The sequence below is a fragment of the Penaeus vannamei genome, chromosome 10 (assembly GCF_042767895.1).
Source record: "Penaeus vannamei isolate JL-2024 chromosome 10, ASM4276789v1, whole genome shotgun sequence".
In the NCBI taxonomy this organism is placed as follows: domain Eukaryota; kingdom Metazoa; phylum Arthropoda; class Malacostraca; order Decapoda; family Penaeidae; genus Penaeus; species Penaeus vannamei.
Window position 1 is genome coordinate 16497631 of NC_091558.1, and position 14625 is coordinate 16512255.

General features: G+C 30.9%; 1 protein-coding gene across 2 annotated transcripts in view; it reads right to left on the reverse strand.

Moving 5' to 3' along the window:
• Positions 1 to 355: 355 nt before the first annotated feature.
• LOC113830518 (hook microtubule tethering protein) overlaps positions 356 to 14625 on the reverse strand; it is a 159927-nt gene continuing 145657 nt past the window's right edge. Inside the window, exons 13-18 of one of the 2 annotated variants that reach the window (XM_070126397.1) lie at positions 8931 to 9082; positions 8335 to 8540; positions 8134 to 8205; positions 6108 to 6235; positions 2922 to 2980; positions 356 to 1622 (exon numbers count right to left, since the gene is read on the reverse strand). In XM_070126397.1, coding sequence (XP_069982498.1) covers positions 2962 to 2980; positions 6108 to 6235; positions 8134 to 8205; positions 8335 to 8540; positions 8931 to 9082 — 577 coding nt within the window. In that variant the 3' untranslated portion in view covers positions 356 to 1622; positions 2922 to 2961. The remainder of the gene's footprint in view (positions 1623 to 2921; positions 2981 to 6107; positions 6236 to 8133; positions 8206 to 8334; positions 8541 to 8930; positions 9083 to 14625) is intronic. The other variant, XM_070126396.1, reaches the window with a different exon arrangement.

Here is a 14625-nt window from a genome sequence, read left to right on the forward strand (position 1 = left end):
ATCAATCAGTAGGCCTACATAACCTCACCTGCTTCACCCTTTCCTCAAGTTTTCTGAAAAAAAAAATTCATGCAATGCTATTAATACCGATACCATTATTATTACTATTCACATTATAATCATTACAATGTTCTTAACGAAATTAATAGCAATAATAAATAAAAAACTATTTTCGAAAATCAAGAAAAAAATATGCAGAATTAGTAATGGATTCCTGGGTGACTATGCACTTGTTGAGCCATCTATGTGTAAACTTAATTTCTAAGCTAAAATCACAGTGGGTGTGGCTGATACATACATCCCATCCCCAGTAGAAATGGGTTAACATTGGACTTCAGGTAAATAAAGATTTGACTAGATAACTAATGTTTATTTATTTAGACTTTTCTACATTATAAAACCTAACCAATAGCTTAACCTTAAAACCTAAAGTAGGAAGGCATGAATAACCTGCATTTAAATGACAGCACTTCATATCCTGATGCCATATATATGGTTTGCCATCTTCCCAAGTAATTGAAAATTTAGTTGTTATCCAAGTAATATAGAACACAAGACTTAAAATAAATTTGTTAAACATATGGAGAAGTTTATAACAGGGACACTGTTTATACTTTTTAAAAAAGAATTCCCACACCTCTACATCAATTACTCACAAAATACATTTTGGACACTTGGTATGCTCTTGTATATCTCCAAATTATTAATTCAACACTTAGTTTCAGATATCACATTTATATGAGTACATGTCATTTATAAGTACCATTTTCATATAATCTTTAATATTATGCAACATACACAACATAGAACAAATTTACGTAGAGTAATTCAAGCTTGTAAAATTTAAAAATGTGAAACATGTTTGTGCAACAATGCTGCTCGGTTAAAGCACATGAATCATAGTCTTAAAAAATTATTCCATACAAAAAAAAAAAATAATAATAATAATAATACACTAGTAAATTACATAACACGTCATATTCTCAGAGTGAAAATTGATATACAATGTTGCTATGAAAGAATCGTCCCATCCTTCTTTGGTCAGTGTCTTTTCTAGACTCCCCCCAAAGGTAACATATTGCAGCACAGGCAAAACTTAATGCTTGGCCAGAATCAAATAGTCTATAATTTTGTGCAGGTTAGATATATTATTGCTCTCTGTCATTCATTTGTGAGCCAACACCCTGTGCAGCAATTCTCCATGGTGAGGTGCTAACTAAACTCATTCTGTAACTAAGGTAACATATTTAAAAGCTAACTACAACTTTATAGAACCAAAATGTGATTCAGAAATTAAAAGGGGTTCAAATCAATGCCCATCCTTTTCATATCTTACTCCAACTCATTTTGCTGTCTTAGTATTACATCAAGAAATCAAATTTGGAATAAGTAAAGAAACATACATTTGTTTAATAATGTCATTTTAAACATGCTTGTTTTCCATTCATCAATTCCCTTGCTGTAAAATTCAATACTCTTCTGAAAATACAGAAATTTTATTTATCACATTGATATCCTAATTTGAAAGATTTGATTGTATAATACTATCTATTCTGTACTACGAACACACACGGAGTCAGCTGATCCGCATGTCTTCAAACTGACTACTGGACGGAGTATGTCTGGAAGATGGAGGGAGAAAAACATTAGTATCTATCAAATACGTAGGATGCAGGACACAAAATTTAAAAATAAAAAAGTGAAAACAGTAAAATTTCTTTAATGCTATTTTCCTTTCTTTTAAGTTGCTTATTAGTCCATTTCATAATTGGAAATGAATATTCTATATTCCAAAATAATATAAATTATAGCATTAACTTCCTACAATATCACAAATGAAACAAGTCAAAGGTCAAATTAGCTACATTACATATACATATATACAACTGATTCAATTAATAACTATGTGCCCCTCAGTTCTTGTTCTTATGCAATACTTAAATCAATGAAATAATTTCTCCCCTGCAAGCAAATGCCTTCCTCACACTCTCTTTTATGAAAGGTTAATTCTGTGGCATCTTATCTGATCCTATATAATTTTGCTGAGACTATTAAAAGAAAATATTTTTAAAATTTGAACATTCACTTGCCTGAGCATAATCATTTCTATACAAACAATGATTTAATGGACCTTCTCTTTCAACCAACAAAGGAACTGAGGATTGAGTCACAAATAATGGAAAAGGCCACAAGTTTAATAATCTTAACATAATAATTCAAAACCATAGTCAGTATCATTCAATATATTATGAGCATTTCACTTGTAATGATCATAACCGCACAGACAAGCAAAACTCTTGAATGAGATATCATACCAATATCATGATTTGAATTCCCTCGAAAATGAGCGGATTGTCCAAGGAAGTAAGAGCAAGCTAAAGGCAAACTGACAAGAGGATACATGAAGCACAGAGAATACTAAAAGGGCCTGGCAAATGAAGATAATCGGGAGTTTTATGACAAGGCATCATGAAAACTTTTGGTAATCAACTCACTCATATGAACTACAGGCATAATGCAGTATAACCTCATTTGTTAATTATCTTCAAATATATATTTCTTCATTAACCCTCCCCCTAAAAAAAAAAAAAAAAAACAATAATGATAAATACTAATATGATTCTAAATTAAGAACTTTTTACTAAATCACCCTAAGATGAAAGAGCAAGAATCCCAAATTTTTGATAATGAAGAAAATATTATCCATACCTATACTTTTTATACTGATATCTGAATATATATCAGATTACATTTTAGAAGATATCTATAACTTTCTAAGCAAATCTTATGAAAAAATAATGAAGTAAAAGATCTTCAATAAACTAACCTAGGTAAAAAACATACATATTTAATATTCAGGTAGGTATACATACATGTGTATGTGTATCGACACATGCAACTTGTCGACACAACTTACTAACCATGCATGGGGATGGGGCGCGAACCACACAATCGCTGTCGCTAATAGTCATAAAACTCACTGAAACGCACATAAAATAAGGGTTACTTTCAAGTCAAAAAATTATGCAAATCAGTACTTGCACTTCTGGAAAAGCAATTTCCACAGCAATGCTCATACATTCTGGAGTTCAAAATAATTAGCACCATAACTTTATTGACTGTATTCTGCAATCACAGAGGATACAGCATGTAAGAACATACTCCATCCTGGCAGTAATGGGTTAAAGGTGTCATAACCATGTATAATAAAATACCAACATTTACACTTGTGCCGCAACCTGAATCTAATGCTGGAGTACCTAAATAATATGACTTTTTATACATATTCTTTTGCTATGCTGTTTCTCTATTTCATTGTATTCTATTCAGTAGAGTAATTTTATGTATAACTTTTTATAACATCCTTTATTCAAATATTCAAGAAATTCTTTATGAGCATCAAAAGAAATAAATTTAAAAAACATATCAGAAATTATATGATCCTATATCCCTCTTCTGGAATCTCACTTTATCAGGAGAAACCTATCATAAACATAATACATAGTTGTGTCAATTTCTTAAACGAAGAGCTACTCATGAAAAGAGCTAAATCAGTCAGCTGCAGACACCCTCAGAAAATGGATAGGTCATGCTCAGAGCTTGCTCCATGCCTACAGAAAGATAGCTCTTATTTATCGCCATCATTTTAGTAACTGTTTTTAATATTAACATTTTCACCATTATCATTATTATCATCACGGTCATTTTCATTATATATTTTTTTCTATCATTATTAGTATTATCATTATTATTATTACCATTATTATCATTATTATTATTATTATTATTATTATTATTATTATTATCATTATTATCATTATTATTATCATTATTATTATATTATTATTATTATTATTATTATTATTATTATTATTATTACTATCATTATTATTATTATTATCATTATTGTTATTATTTAATATTATTATTATTATTATTATTATCATCATTATTATTATCATTATTATTATCATTATTATTATCATTATCATTATCATTATTATCATTATCATTATTATCATTATTATTATCATCATCATTATTATTATTATTATTACTATTATCATTATTATTATAATTACTATTATTATTATTATTATCACTATCATCATCATTATAATCATAATTACAATAATAATAATCATTATCATTATCATCCTTACCATTACTATTATCATTATCATTATCTTTATCATTATTATCATTATCTTTATCATTATTATCATTATTGTCATTACTATTATTATTAAGATCACCATCATAATCATTTTATCATTATTATCATTATCATTATCTTAATCATTATTATTAGTATTACTACTATTACAATTATTATTGGTATCATTATTATCATCATTTCTATCTTTTCTTTTATGTAATAATTACTGATAACATTGTCATTATTGTCTTGTTCTTACTCCTACTACTATTACTGCTGTTACAATTACTATCACTGTAACACCATAATGGTAGTTATAAGAATAAAAATAATAATAAGCACTAATGTCATTATCATAATCATCACTATCAACATCCTTAATAAATCAGTTATTACCATCGTCTTTATCAATATTATCTCTAATCACTTGTATTACATATCATTTTATAATCATTAATATTATCCTTTTCATCTTCTCTCAACCTCTACTGACCATGGCCTTTGAATGTTGCAAGTTTGGTTTATACATGGTTAGTAAGACAACCTTCCTACATTATAAACATGTTAAAACAATCTATAGTTATGTATGATATTGAGGAGAATCTTATACTGTATCCATAAATCATCATAATAGCATTAGAGAAGACAAAGTACAATAAAATCTCACAAAATAAAAAGAATAAATAGGCTCTAGGAATACCGTAAAAAAATTCTGTCTGAATTCCAAAAATATATGAGCAAAAAGTGCAGCATCATAACAAAGCAATATCTGTCAAGTACTTGGTTATACTGTAAAGGATAAAGCAATCATCAGTCACTACTGAAATGAACATAAATTTTAGAGATACATTATACATAAAGGTGCCTCAAACTGCAGACCTCCTTAGTATTATACACTTCATTTAAATAAAATCTTCAAAATAGAATAAAAATCACAAAGCCAATGTGAAACTGATAAACAGTAAAACAAAAGAAAACAAAAATACAGAAAAAACCAACTCATTAAACATAACATTGCTCTACCACAAAACAATTTACTTCTGTTTGATAAAGAGTCAAGTGAGGTCTCAGTATCTTTTGACTGTGTTAAAAGAGTTATTTATCAAGTGTAGCTCTAAAATGTATGTTCATTTTATACAAATTTTCAAAAATCTGTATTCAAGGAATATAATGCCATGCAGTAAATAAAACTACATATGCAAGATGCATTCAGACGAACTTGTATACATATTTGTGCTTTTGCTTTCATATTTTTTTTTTTAATCTTCCTATAAATATATAATATATATCACATATTATTCTTCATATTTGATGTACCATGTGTGTGTGAATGTACATGTATCAATGTAAATTTTCCTTAAAGTTACTAATAAAGATTCCATTTTTCACATCAAATAATAAAAATCAATTATTAACATTTCAAAATTATGTGTTATGGCATTTACAGAAAGCTCTGGCAATAAAAGAAATACAACTTTTTATTGATATCTACACAACTCTGAGAACTTGGTTTGGCAGTTCCTCCCTGCATTCCCTTGAGAGCATAAAAAAGGCACATTTCAACAGCAAAAGTAAGTGCACTAATAACAAAATACATCCTGTTCTCTCAGTAACAATTTGAACAAAGAGATGTATTCTATTTTTTTCATTAGCATTTATTTGTATTTGATAGGGGTGCTACAAAATCTGAGTAATGGCAATTTACAAATGGAAAAGAAACCCTCACATTCATATTTTTCTTTATCATAGTATCACAAAGCAAGGCACTCACAGTCACAAGTAAATGCCTAAATATCCAAGCTTTCTGGAGAAAAGTATAGCTCTTTTTCTCTCCTGACAACCTCAGAATGAAAGGCCTGAGTATAACTTCTTGTTGTAAATGTAGCTTACTTAGTAGTTACAAAGCTTGCAAAGGGATCTAACAACAATAAAAAATCATGTTTCAAACCTGTTGCCAACATTGCTACCCATGGGGACACGGCGGGAAGATGCCTGGCGCTGACGTGAGAGGAAGGACTGACCCTGGTCCATTGTGGTGAGCCGCTGATTTATCATCTGCCTGTGCATTTGCATGCCCTGAAAGCAAAAACAAATCCAGAGTTCATATTTCTATGATACTACTGAGCTTCAAAGCTAATGCAAAAAGTATTCTTATACTTAACAAAGGTGAAGGTATGAAAAATAGTCATGTTTGTATTATCCCTTGGATATATGGGACATCATGAAAAATTTTTGGCTGAGGGCCAGGTGACTGGAATAAGTGGTCGTGGAAAAATTTGGCTAAGAGCTGGGGTGACAGGAAAATGCTGTCATGAAAAAATTGGCTGAAGGCCAAGTGAAAGGAATGACACACTACAAGAGCATAAAGCTCCTTGAGTGTGATTAAACTCAGTAGGCATTTAAGAAGGGCCTCTAGCATTATTTCCATTGGTAAAAGAGTGTGGAATGTATCATCCATGTGCCATGACTGGAAGAGCATTGGCTCCAGGGAGTATACTACTTCCATTCTCAGGATCTTATTCCTGTCTGCCATGACCAGTGGTGCAGATAATTACAGATAATTGAATATTACAAAAACATTTTTAAAAATACAAAAAATGACATTCTACTTCCATTTTGATATAGTATATCAAAATGACAAATCTAGACCTTGAAAAATAGAAAAAAATATCAAAAACATTTATCTACAGACAGAGATAATAACAATTCAAACAGCAGACAAAGAGTTTGCGTGCGCACACACCCAGGAGAGCCACAACTCAAGTAAGCCTAATGCTCAGATTTTGTGCCATTTTGTGCAGGCAGCGAGGTACCCGAATCCAACAGATGAAAATGGCATAATTACAGGCTATGTCCTATGCAATTTTAGTTTATCAATTATATTTATACAGTGATAGCTCTATGAGGGCTTAGTCACCAGGGAGTCAATTATCAGTCCTATCTATCTCACCTTCTACACTTTTCCTTGATCTCCATAACGATTCTTTTAAATCATATAACTATCCTTATTGTTATATCTTAATGACATTAAGCTAATCAAACTGTTCATAGCAATAATAATGGTGCCAATATCAAAAGCATCAGAATAAAAAATCTGCAAAGTCAAGGTATTGGGAATAAAAGGCTAAAACCTTTTGTGGTAGAACAGTGAAAAATTAACAACTTTGCTTTCTTTCTTATCCTTCTACTAAACTGTTCAGGATAAAAAAACGAAATATTTAAGATGAAAAAAAAGAAAAAAGAAAAATAATAGTAATAGTAATAATAACAATAACAATAATAACAATACAATTATAATTAATAATAATAATAACAATAATAAAAATAAAAATAATAATAATAATTAAAAAATATATATATATAATAATATTAATAATGTCATTAATAATAATAATAATAATAATAACAATAACAATAACAATAATAATAATAATAACAATAACAATAACAATAATAATAATAATAATAATAATAATAATAATAATAATAATAATAATAATAATAATAATAATAATAATAATAATAATAATAATAATAATAATAATAATAATAATAATAATAATAATAATAATAATAATAATAATAATAATAATAATAATAATAATAATAATAATAATAATAATAATAATAATAATAATAATAATAATAATAATAATAACAACAAACAATAACAACTAACAATAACAATAACAATAACAATAACAATAACAATAACAATAACAATAACAATAACAATAACAATAACAATAACAATAACAATAACAATAACAATAACAATAACAATAACAATAATAATAATAATAATAATAATAATAATAATAATAATAATAATAATAATAATAATAATAATAATAATAATAATAATAATAATAATAATAATAATAATAATAATAATAATAAAAACAATAAAAACAAATATGAAACTACAAAATTTGGAAATGACTTCAGCCCCCAAGTCTTTTCTCTCAACTTACAAAATTGTAGAAGGCAGTGGTAATCAGCTTTTCTTCCATATCACGTATCATTTTGGTCTTCTCATTTTCACGCTGAAATGAAATTAAAAAGTAAGATGGCATTCCTTATAGTACTGCCTGTGCCTAGTTAAATTTAGAGTATGAGAAGAAACTGAAAGAAATTTTATTTTGTAGCCATTTTAACAGCTCTCTCGCTCTCACCTCCAGATTCTCAATAATGCGTTCCTTTTCATGGATAGTTGACCTGAGGTTTGAGACATCAGGAACAAGAGCTGGGTTGTGCTTGGGGTCAAGTGTCTTGATGACAGACTTGGCCTTCCCAAGATACTTTTTGTACCTCTCTTCCATGGCTGCCATCTCACTTTCCTTCTTTGCTAGACTTTCTTCCAGTGATGCAATCCTCTCACCTTTTGCAAGAGGGATATATTAACATCACACTAATAAGCAAGTATTAGTGTTACTTCAGTCACACTCTATAATGTGTAATATGTGGAGATGCACATAACATGTCTGAATTGATAATGCAAATAAGTTCAGAAAAATCATTAACATAAATCAGCATTTTACAATTTTATACAAAGGAAATAGACCTCTTAATGTCTTTCAAATTCAGATACCCCTTAAAAAGGTATAAAAATATTCTGAAACAATAAAGAATGAAAAACAGACTTACTTTGCTCTGCCATCTTACAATATTATACAAAGGACATAAACCTCTTAACGTCTTTCAAATTCAGATACCACTTAAAAATGCATTAAAAGATTTTGAAACAAGAAAGAATGAAAAACAGACTTACTTTGCTCTGCCATCTTTCTATCTAAATCACCATTCTTTCCTCCTGCAGACCTTGATGGTGATGCTGCAGCCATGGCCATAGGAGCCATAACTGATGATGCCTTTGCCTCTTCCACCTCACTCTCTAGCTCCATAATGCGATGATTCAGTTGTCTGCCAGGAGGTTCAAGTCAAGTGTAAGCTAAAGATTCTGGGTTCAAAACGGTATTTCAATTTTCAGGTTAAAAAAATATTGGTGGACCTCAAGAGAAAAGCTGCCCTGGAAATTTTTCTACCTCTTCAACATTCTATGAAGGAGATCCCTTTGTTAGTTTCTCTCTCTATTCTTAGAAGACCATATTTTCCATTTAAAAAGATACACATGTGAATTCCCCTGTACATTTTTTTATACATTCCTTTGTGCATTTTCTCTATAACTAGCACCTTTCTCTAGAGGGAAAAGTACATTTACTGTCTTCATTTCATTTAAACCTGCTATATATGAAGGAAGTTTTGTCATCTTTATAAGATAAGCAGTCTAGCTCTACCTCATGACTACCTTCCTCAGTTTAACCTTTTAATTGGAAAATAACAAGACACAACACATGGACACAACATCCCTTCATGAGCATTTTCAAACCATCTAATCAGGCTTTTTCAAACTCATAAGAAACCTGTAATAAATAAGAGGAAGCAAAATAAAGAATACACAGTACTACCACGCAGGAGACATGTCAAAATATATACTACATAAGTTATAGAAGAAAGCACAAAAAAAAATTAAACATTGGTGAACAAAACATATTCAAATCAAGTACCAAAGACTTCATTAATGTTTTACCAGATATCAGTCATGAAAAATATCAGTTACAACCTATACACATACTTGTACATATTCATAATATTTGCCTCTGCATTTGAATTTCAACTCGTGTGTATTTGAGAAATGGGATACCATAAACTGTATACACACCTATGTATGCACATAACACACATAGACATCAAACAGAAAATCTTCTAACCTGATTACATTACTTAAATACCATTTCTTCCATTTTTACCAAAATTAATATCATGAACTCCAGAGATGATACAATCTGAAATGTAGAAATAACAGTATGATGTAATTCTGCCTTGAAGGACCTCTTATCAAATCAACTGCATAGGAGTAGACATTTTATTTCCCTGGCTGCAGTGATTCTTTTAGGTCTTTCACTGGTGTAATCAAGTCAGTATCAAAAAATTTTCATTAGAAAACTATGATGACAGAAGCATCATGTTATAAAAATACATATTGCAAAAGCTGCCCAAGGATTACGTACACGAGACACTCATGTATAATACACCTTTTCTGTGTTTGTAATCCTATCATCAGATATCAAGAGTGAATACAACAATTAGTTTTCTTCATTATCCTTTGTATTTTTCCTAGGATAAGTCACATGTGACCATCCATACTTTGGCCTTTACGTAAGCATTCCCATGTAAACAAACCCAAACTTTCTGGCATGGCAATGCTCTCCATTAGAGCATTATGCCAAGGTCAACATAAGATCATCACAGCAAAAATTCAGCATTCATATATGTGAAAGTATCTTAAAGAAAATATTACAATGTCTAAAACCATACTTCAGACCTACAGCATCCAATCAACTAGGCCTGTGTTATAGTGATATTTTTCAGATAAGCAAGTAAATACCTATTAGATATAAACAATGCCATTCAAATACTTCTTATGAGCTCCAGTCAAACCTGTGTTTTCACCTTCCTGTTGTAGGATCACTTTTTTCTTTCCTTTTTATATGGATTTCACGTCTATAAACATTTATCAATCTATTTTGCATTTCGCTGAACAAAGTTTACTTGGTGTCATATTAATTTTGCACAAATAGAAGTTCAATTTTCCATATTTACTTATGGTGCCATCATCGTCGGCAAAGTTCTTCCCAACCTCTTTCTAGTGGGTTCACCATTTTGCAGATTTCTATCCTTTTTCATGAAGAAACCATTGAACTGGGAACTCTTACTTTCTTCATTTTCATAGCTACTTAAGAAAGACAGGTGGCCACCCTTTGTTCTGTTTCACAATAGGAGGCTATATAAAATGAGTAGACAGCATGCCAGGAGCCAAATAATATATGTGATGAGTAGATCATGGACTGTTTTATGACCAATATGAAAGGTGGATTTAGTCAACTCACATACTTAGAGAAAGCTTTTAGCAACAAACGAGTGCAAGAGTGTCTTTATCTGCAGTCAATGCACAGTGGCACCCTTAATGCCATAGATAAACAATAAATCTGTCTCTTGGTATCTAGGCTTACCATTCTTTCACTGATAAAATTCCAATTAGCATTTTATGTAAGGAAACTTTCTTCATCAGAACACTGTAGTGATGTGTCACTAGAAATATAAGTAAACTTTTAAAAGAGAGAGAGAGAGAAAAAAAAAATTGTTGAGTCGCAAATCATCTGGCACAGGTGGAGCGACACATGGCCTGCGGATCACATTCAAGCATGTGACAGGCCTCATGATCAACACCCCTGCTCATTACACTTCATATTATGTAAGAATGCAATTATGTAATTTTGTATACACCTTTTTCATGTGTAAATTTCACAAGACTGCCATCAAAAAAGTCTCACTTTTGTAGAATCCTTCCTAAACATGGTTTGTAAAAAAGTAAATAAATAAATAAATAAAATGTATTCTGCTTTCTATTCCCTTGTAATATGAGAAAAAAAAAATTACGAGATACAACACTTAGAAGAATGGTTTTCACCATTATGTATATACCTTCCAATATTTTGAAATAATCTCTATTCATGATTCTTTGGTCATATCATGGCATCTCCATAATATTTCCCTCCATTTAGTTGGGTGCATATCTTTTTCAATTGTCATTTAAATCTTTACCTGCTAGAAAATGGAAGAAAACTTTCATTTTTGGATAAAGTTGTGTTGCAACTTTCATACTGCCCAAGACCCATTCATCTACAAAGAAAACATTATTTCTCTGTATCAAAGGATAATTTCCAGTAACCATATGCTAGAATATGACAATATATTCTTCTGTTTATGTTTTGCTGTGTTATCTGAAGAGTAAGTTTACTGGTCTTCTTTCTTGCTTGGGAACAAATAATTTTGTGAAGATAAAGCCCTGTGTTCATCATATTTGTCTTATCATTTTACACAAAAGCTCTCTAATCAAGAGCCAATACTGCTGGAAGTTTGTTTTGCAGTATCACAACAGGAAATCAATATTTAAGTGTTATGGGAATCACTCATTGAAAAAACATTGGATACTAGCTATATATCAATTAAAATATCTTTCTTTTTGTTTAACTTTCTGAAGTTCCAGATTTCTGTTATGTGTCTGGTAGCCACACTGATGTGTACAACTTGAGGAATAAATGCAATTATATCAGTATCCTCATCACGAGGAAAAAACATAGAGCCAAACTTCCATCAGGAAATGAAAATTTTCACAATAAAACTAAATAACCTCAAGTTCAGTTTCCAGCTCCTTACAGCCTAGTCCAAGGAAAGGCTCTGATATTCATTCTTACACTGTTATTGTAGATGATGACTTAACTTATGTTTGTAATAGATGTATACAGTTTTGATGGAAGCCTGATACATGTTTTCCAGAACTTGTAAAGAAATACACAGAGTTATGCTGCAACTACTGGGAATAAATGCACACAGACTTCTCAACATTACATGAAAATGTCACCACATCATTGATATTGACCTTTATCATTCCTGTTCATTGTTATCCTTGTCTTTTCCAAGAACTCATTCTGTTTCTTTCGAAAGCTCTTCCATATTTTCTTTATATAGGTCTTGAATCCCTAACAATATCATAATGTTCCTCCTCCAATTTGACACTGCAGACATAATTTTTTTTATGATATACTCATAACTCGTCAAGGTATCTGAAAGACCAATCAATTAGTTGACCATTTCATATGATCTCTTCTTCTGGAACTGTCTTATCATTTCTCCTTGAAAACAGTTAAAAATAGCATGTTTATAATTCAGGTTCTTGAGTGCTTACCACTCACCACAATCAATACTCCTGTGCAATACTCAGCTTTCCTTATGCACAAATCACCAAAAACTTCTCATAGGCATAAATATGATTCACTTGTTCACAACAACATTGTTCCATAACCAATTTTACGCCAGATGATATCCTCCAGTGCTTAGATCTTGGCACTTTCCAAGGATGTGCTTTCCTTATCAGTAAAATAAGTGTAAGGTAAGATAACACTTTGCCATTCAGTACATGTATCCTGAATGGCTTGGCAAGTGAGAAGAGATGGATTTTTGTCGCTTGTTTTTTGTATGATGAGTTGTACACCATGAAATGTGTAATAGCATTTTCAGGAAGAATTTCTGCTGAAATAAAAACTTGAGCATCATACAAAATTTCCTGAAAGAGAGAAAAAGAGTTGTGTATTAGCTTGATTAGCACTGTTTCTATAAAGTCAAAGTTGGTCCCATATCCGATCTGGACATAGGCGACATGTTTTGCAAAGAAACAAGCTTACTAAGCTGCGGGATGATGCGGTAGGGTGGCCAGTTCCTTTCCACCCCAACTTTGACCCCAGTATGCTGACGTCAGCATACCAGTACTCATTCACAGCTGAGTCGACTGAGAAGGGCAGCCGGGCGTGAACCCAGGACCATGCGATTGCAAAGCTAGCGCTCTACCACTGAGCTATGTCACCTCTACTGTTTCTATACAAATCTCAAATATTAGATTTGCATAAGAACCATAAACACTACCATACAATTCCTGATCTTGATTCATCAGATGGAATAAAGGTTTATATGTGTACCTCAGGATTCCTTCCATCTCCTATGACACAAGTTTTTGTTTCAGGCTATATTACCTAGATTTATTTTTATTAGCTTCATGTGTACAGATAATCAACTCCAGATAATCACAGAAGGTAGGAAATATTTCTTCTGTTAAATGCATTTGTTCCCAGACCTCTTAATCTTATTATAATCTTCGTGGTACAATTATCCAAATCATTTTCATACAAATAAGTGCCAATATTACAGTCTCAAGTATAAGTGACAACATGCCCAAATTGTAATCCAAATAATCCATGTTTATATCCAAGTTAATACCACCTGGAAAACCAGAAAAATTGATGCTCAGGGTCAAAGGACCTCATGGTATATCTTCCTCATCTGACACAACTTTGCATCAGTGAGAACTAATCCATGCTTAAAAAAATCCTTACTCATTTTACCTCACATATTTCTTGTCTCCAGCAGTAGTTCTTTCACTTTGAAGGTTCATTTACACCTGACCAAAACTTGCTGATCACAAACAAAATTGAAGCTTTTTGTTAAATCCCAAAAAAGTTCTACAATTACACCATAATGTACATCTCATATTTCCATCACTTTCCTGATGATGAAATAAAGAAGAATATCATATCTTGAATAAAGATTCACAATGCTTTACTTAGATTACTGTACCCCAACTGTACTGTCCTCATGTTCTAAAGAAAATTCCATGATTCAACTATGGAATACCATAATGATTCACACTGATGCTGTCTGCCAGCAACAGCACATTTCACATTTCCCTGGTACTTTTACATATATCATTTACTAACATGTATGCTTCCAAATAAAATAGAAAGATTTCCGTATATATTACTATACAGGTAAACCACATGACTGTGCTATAA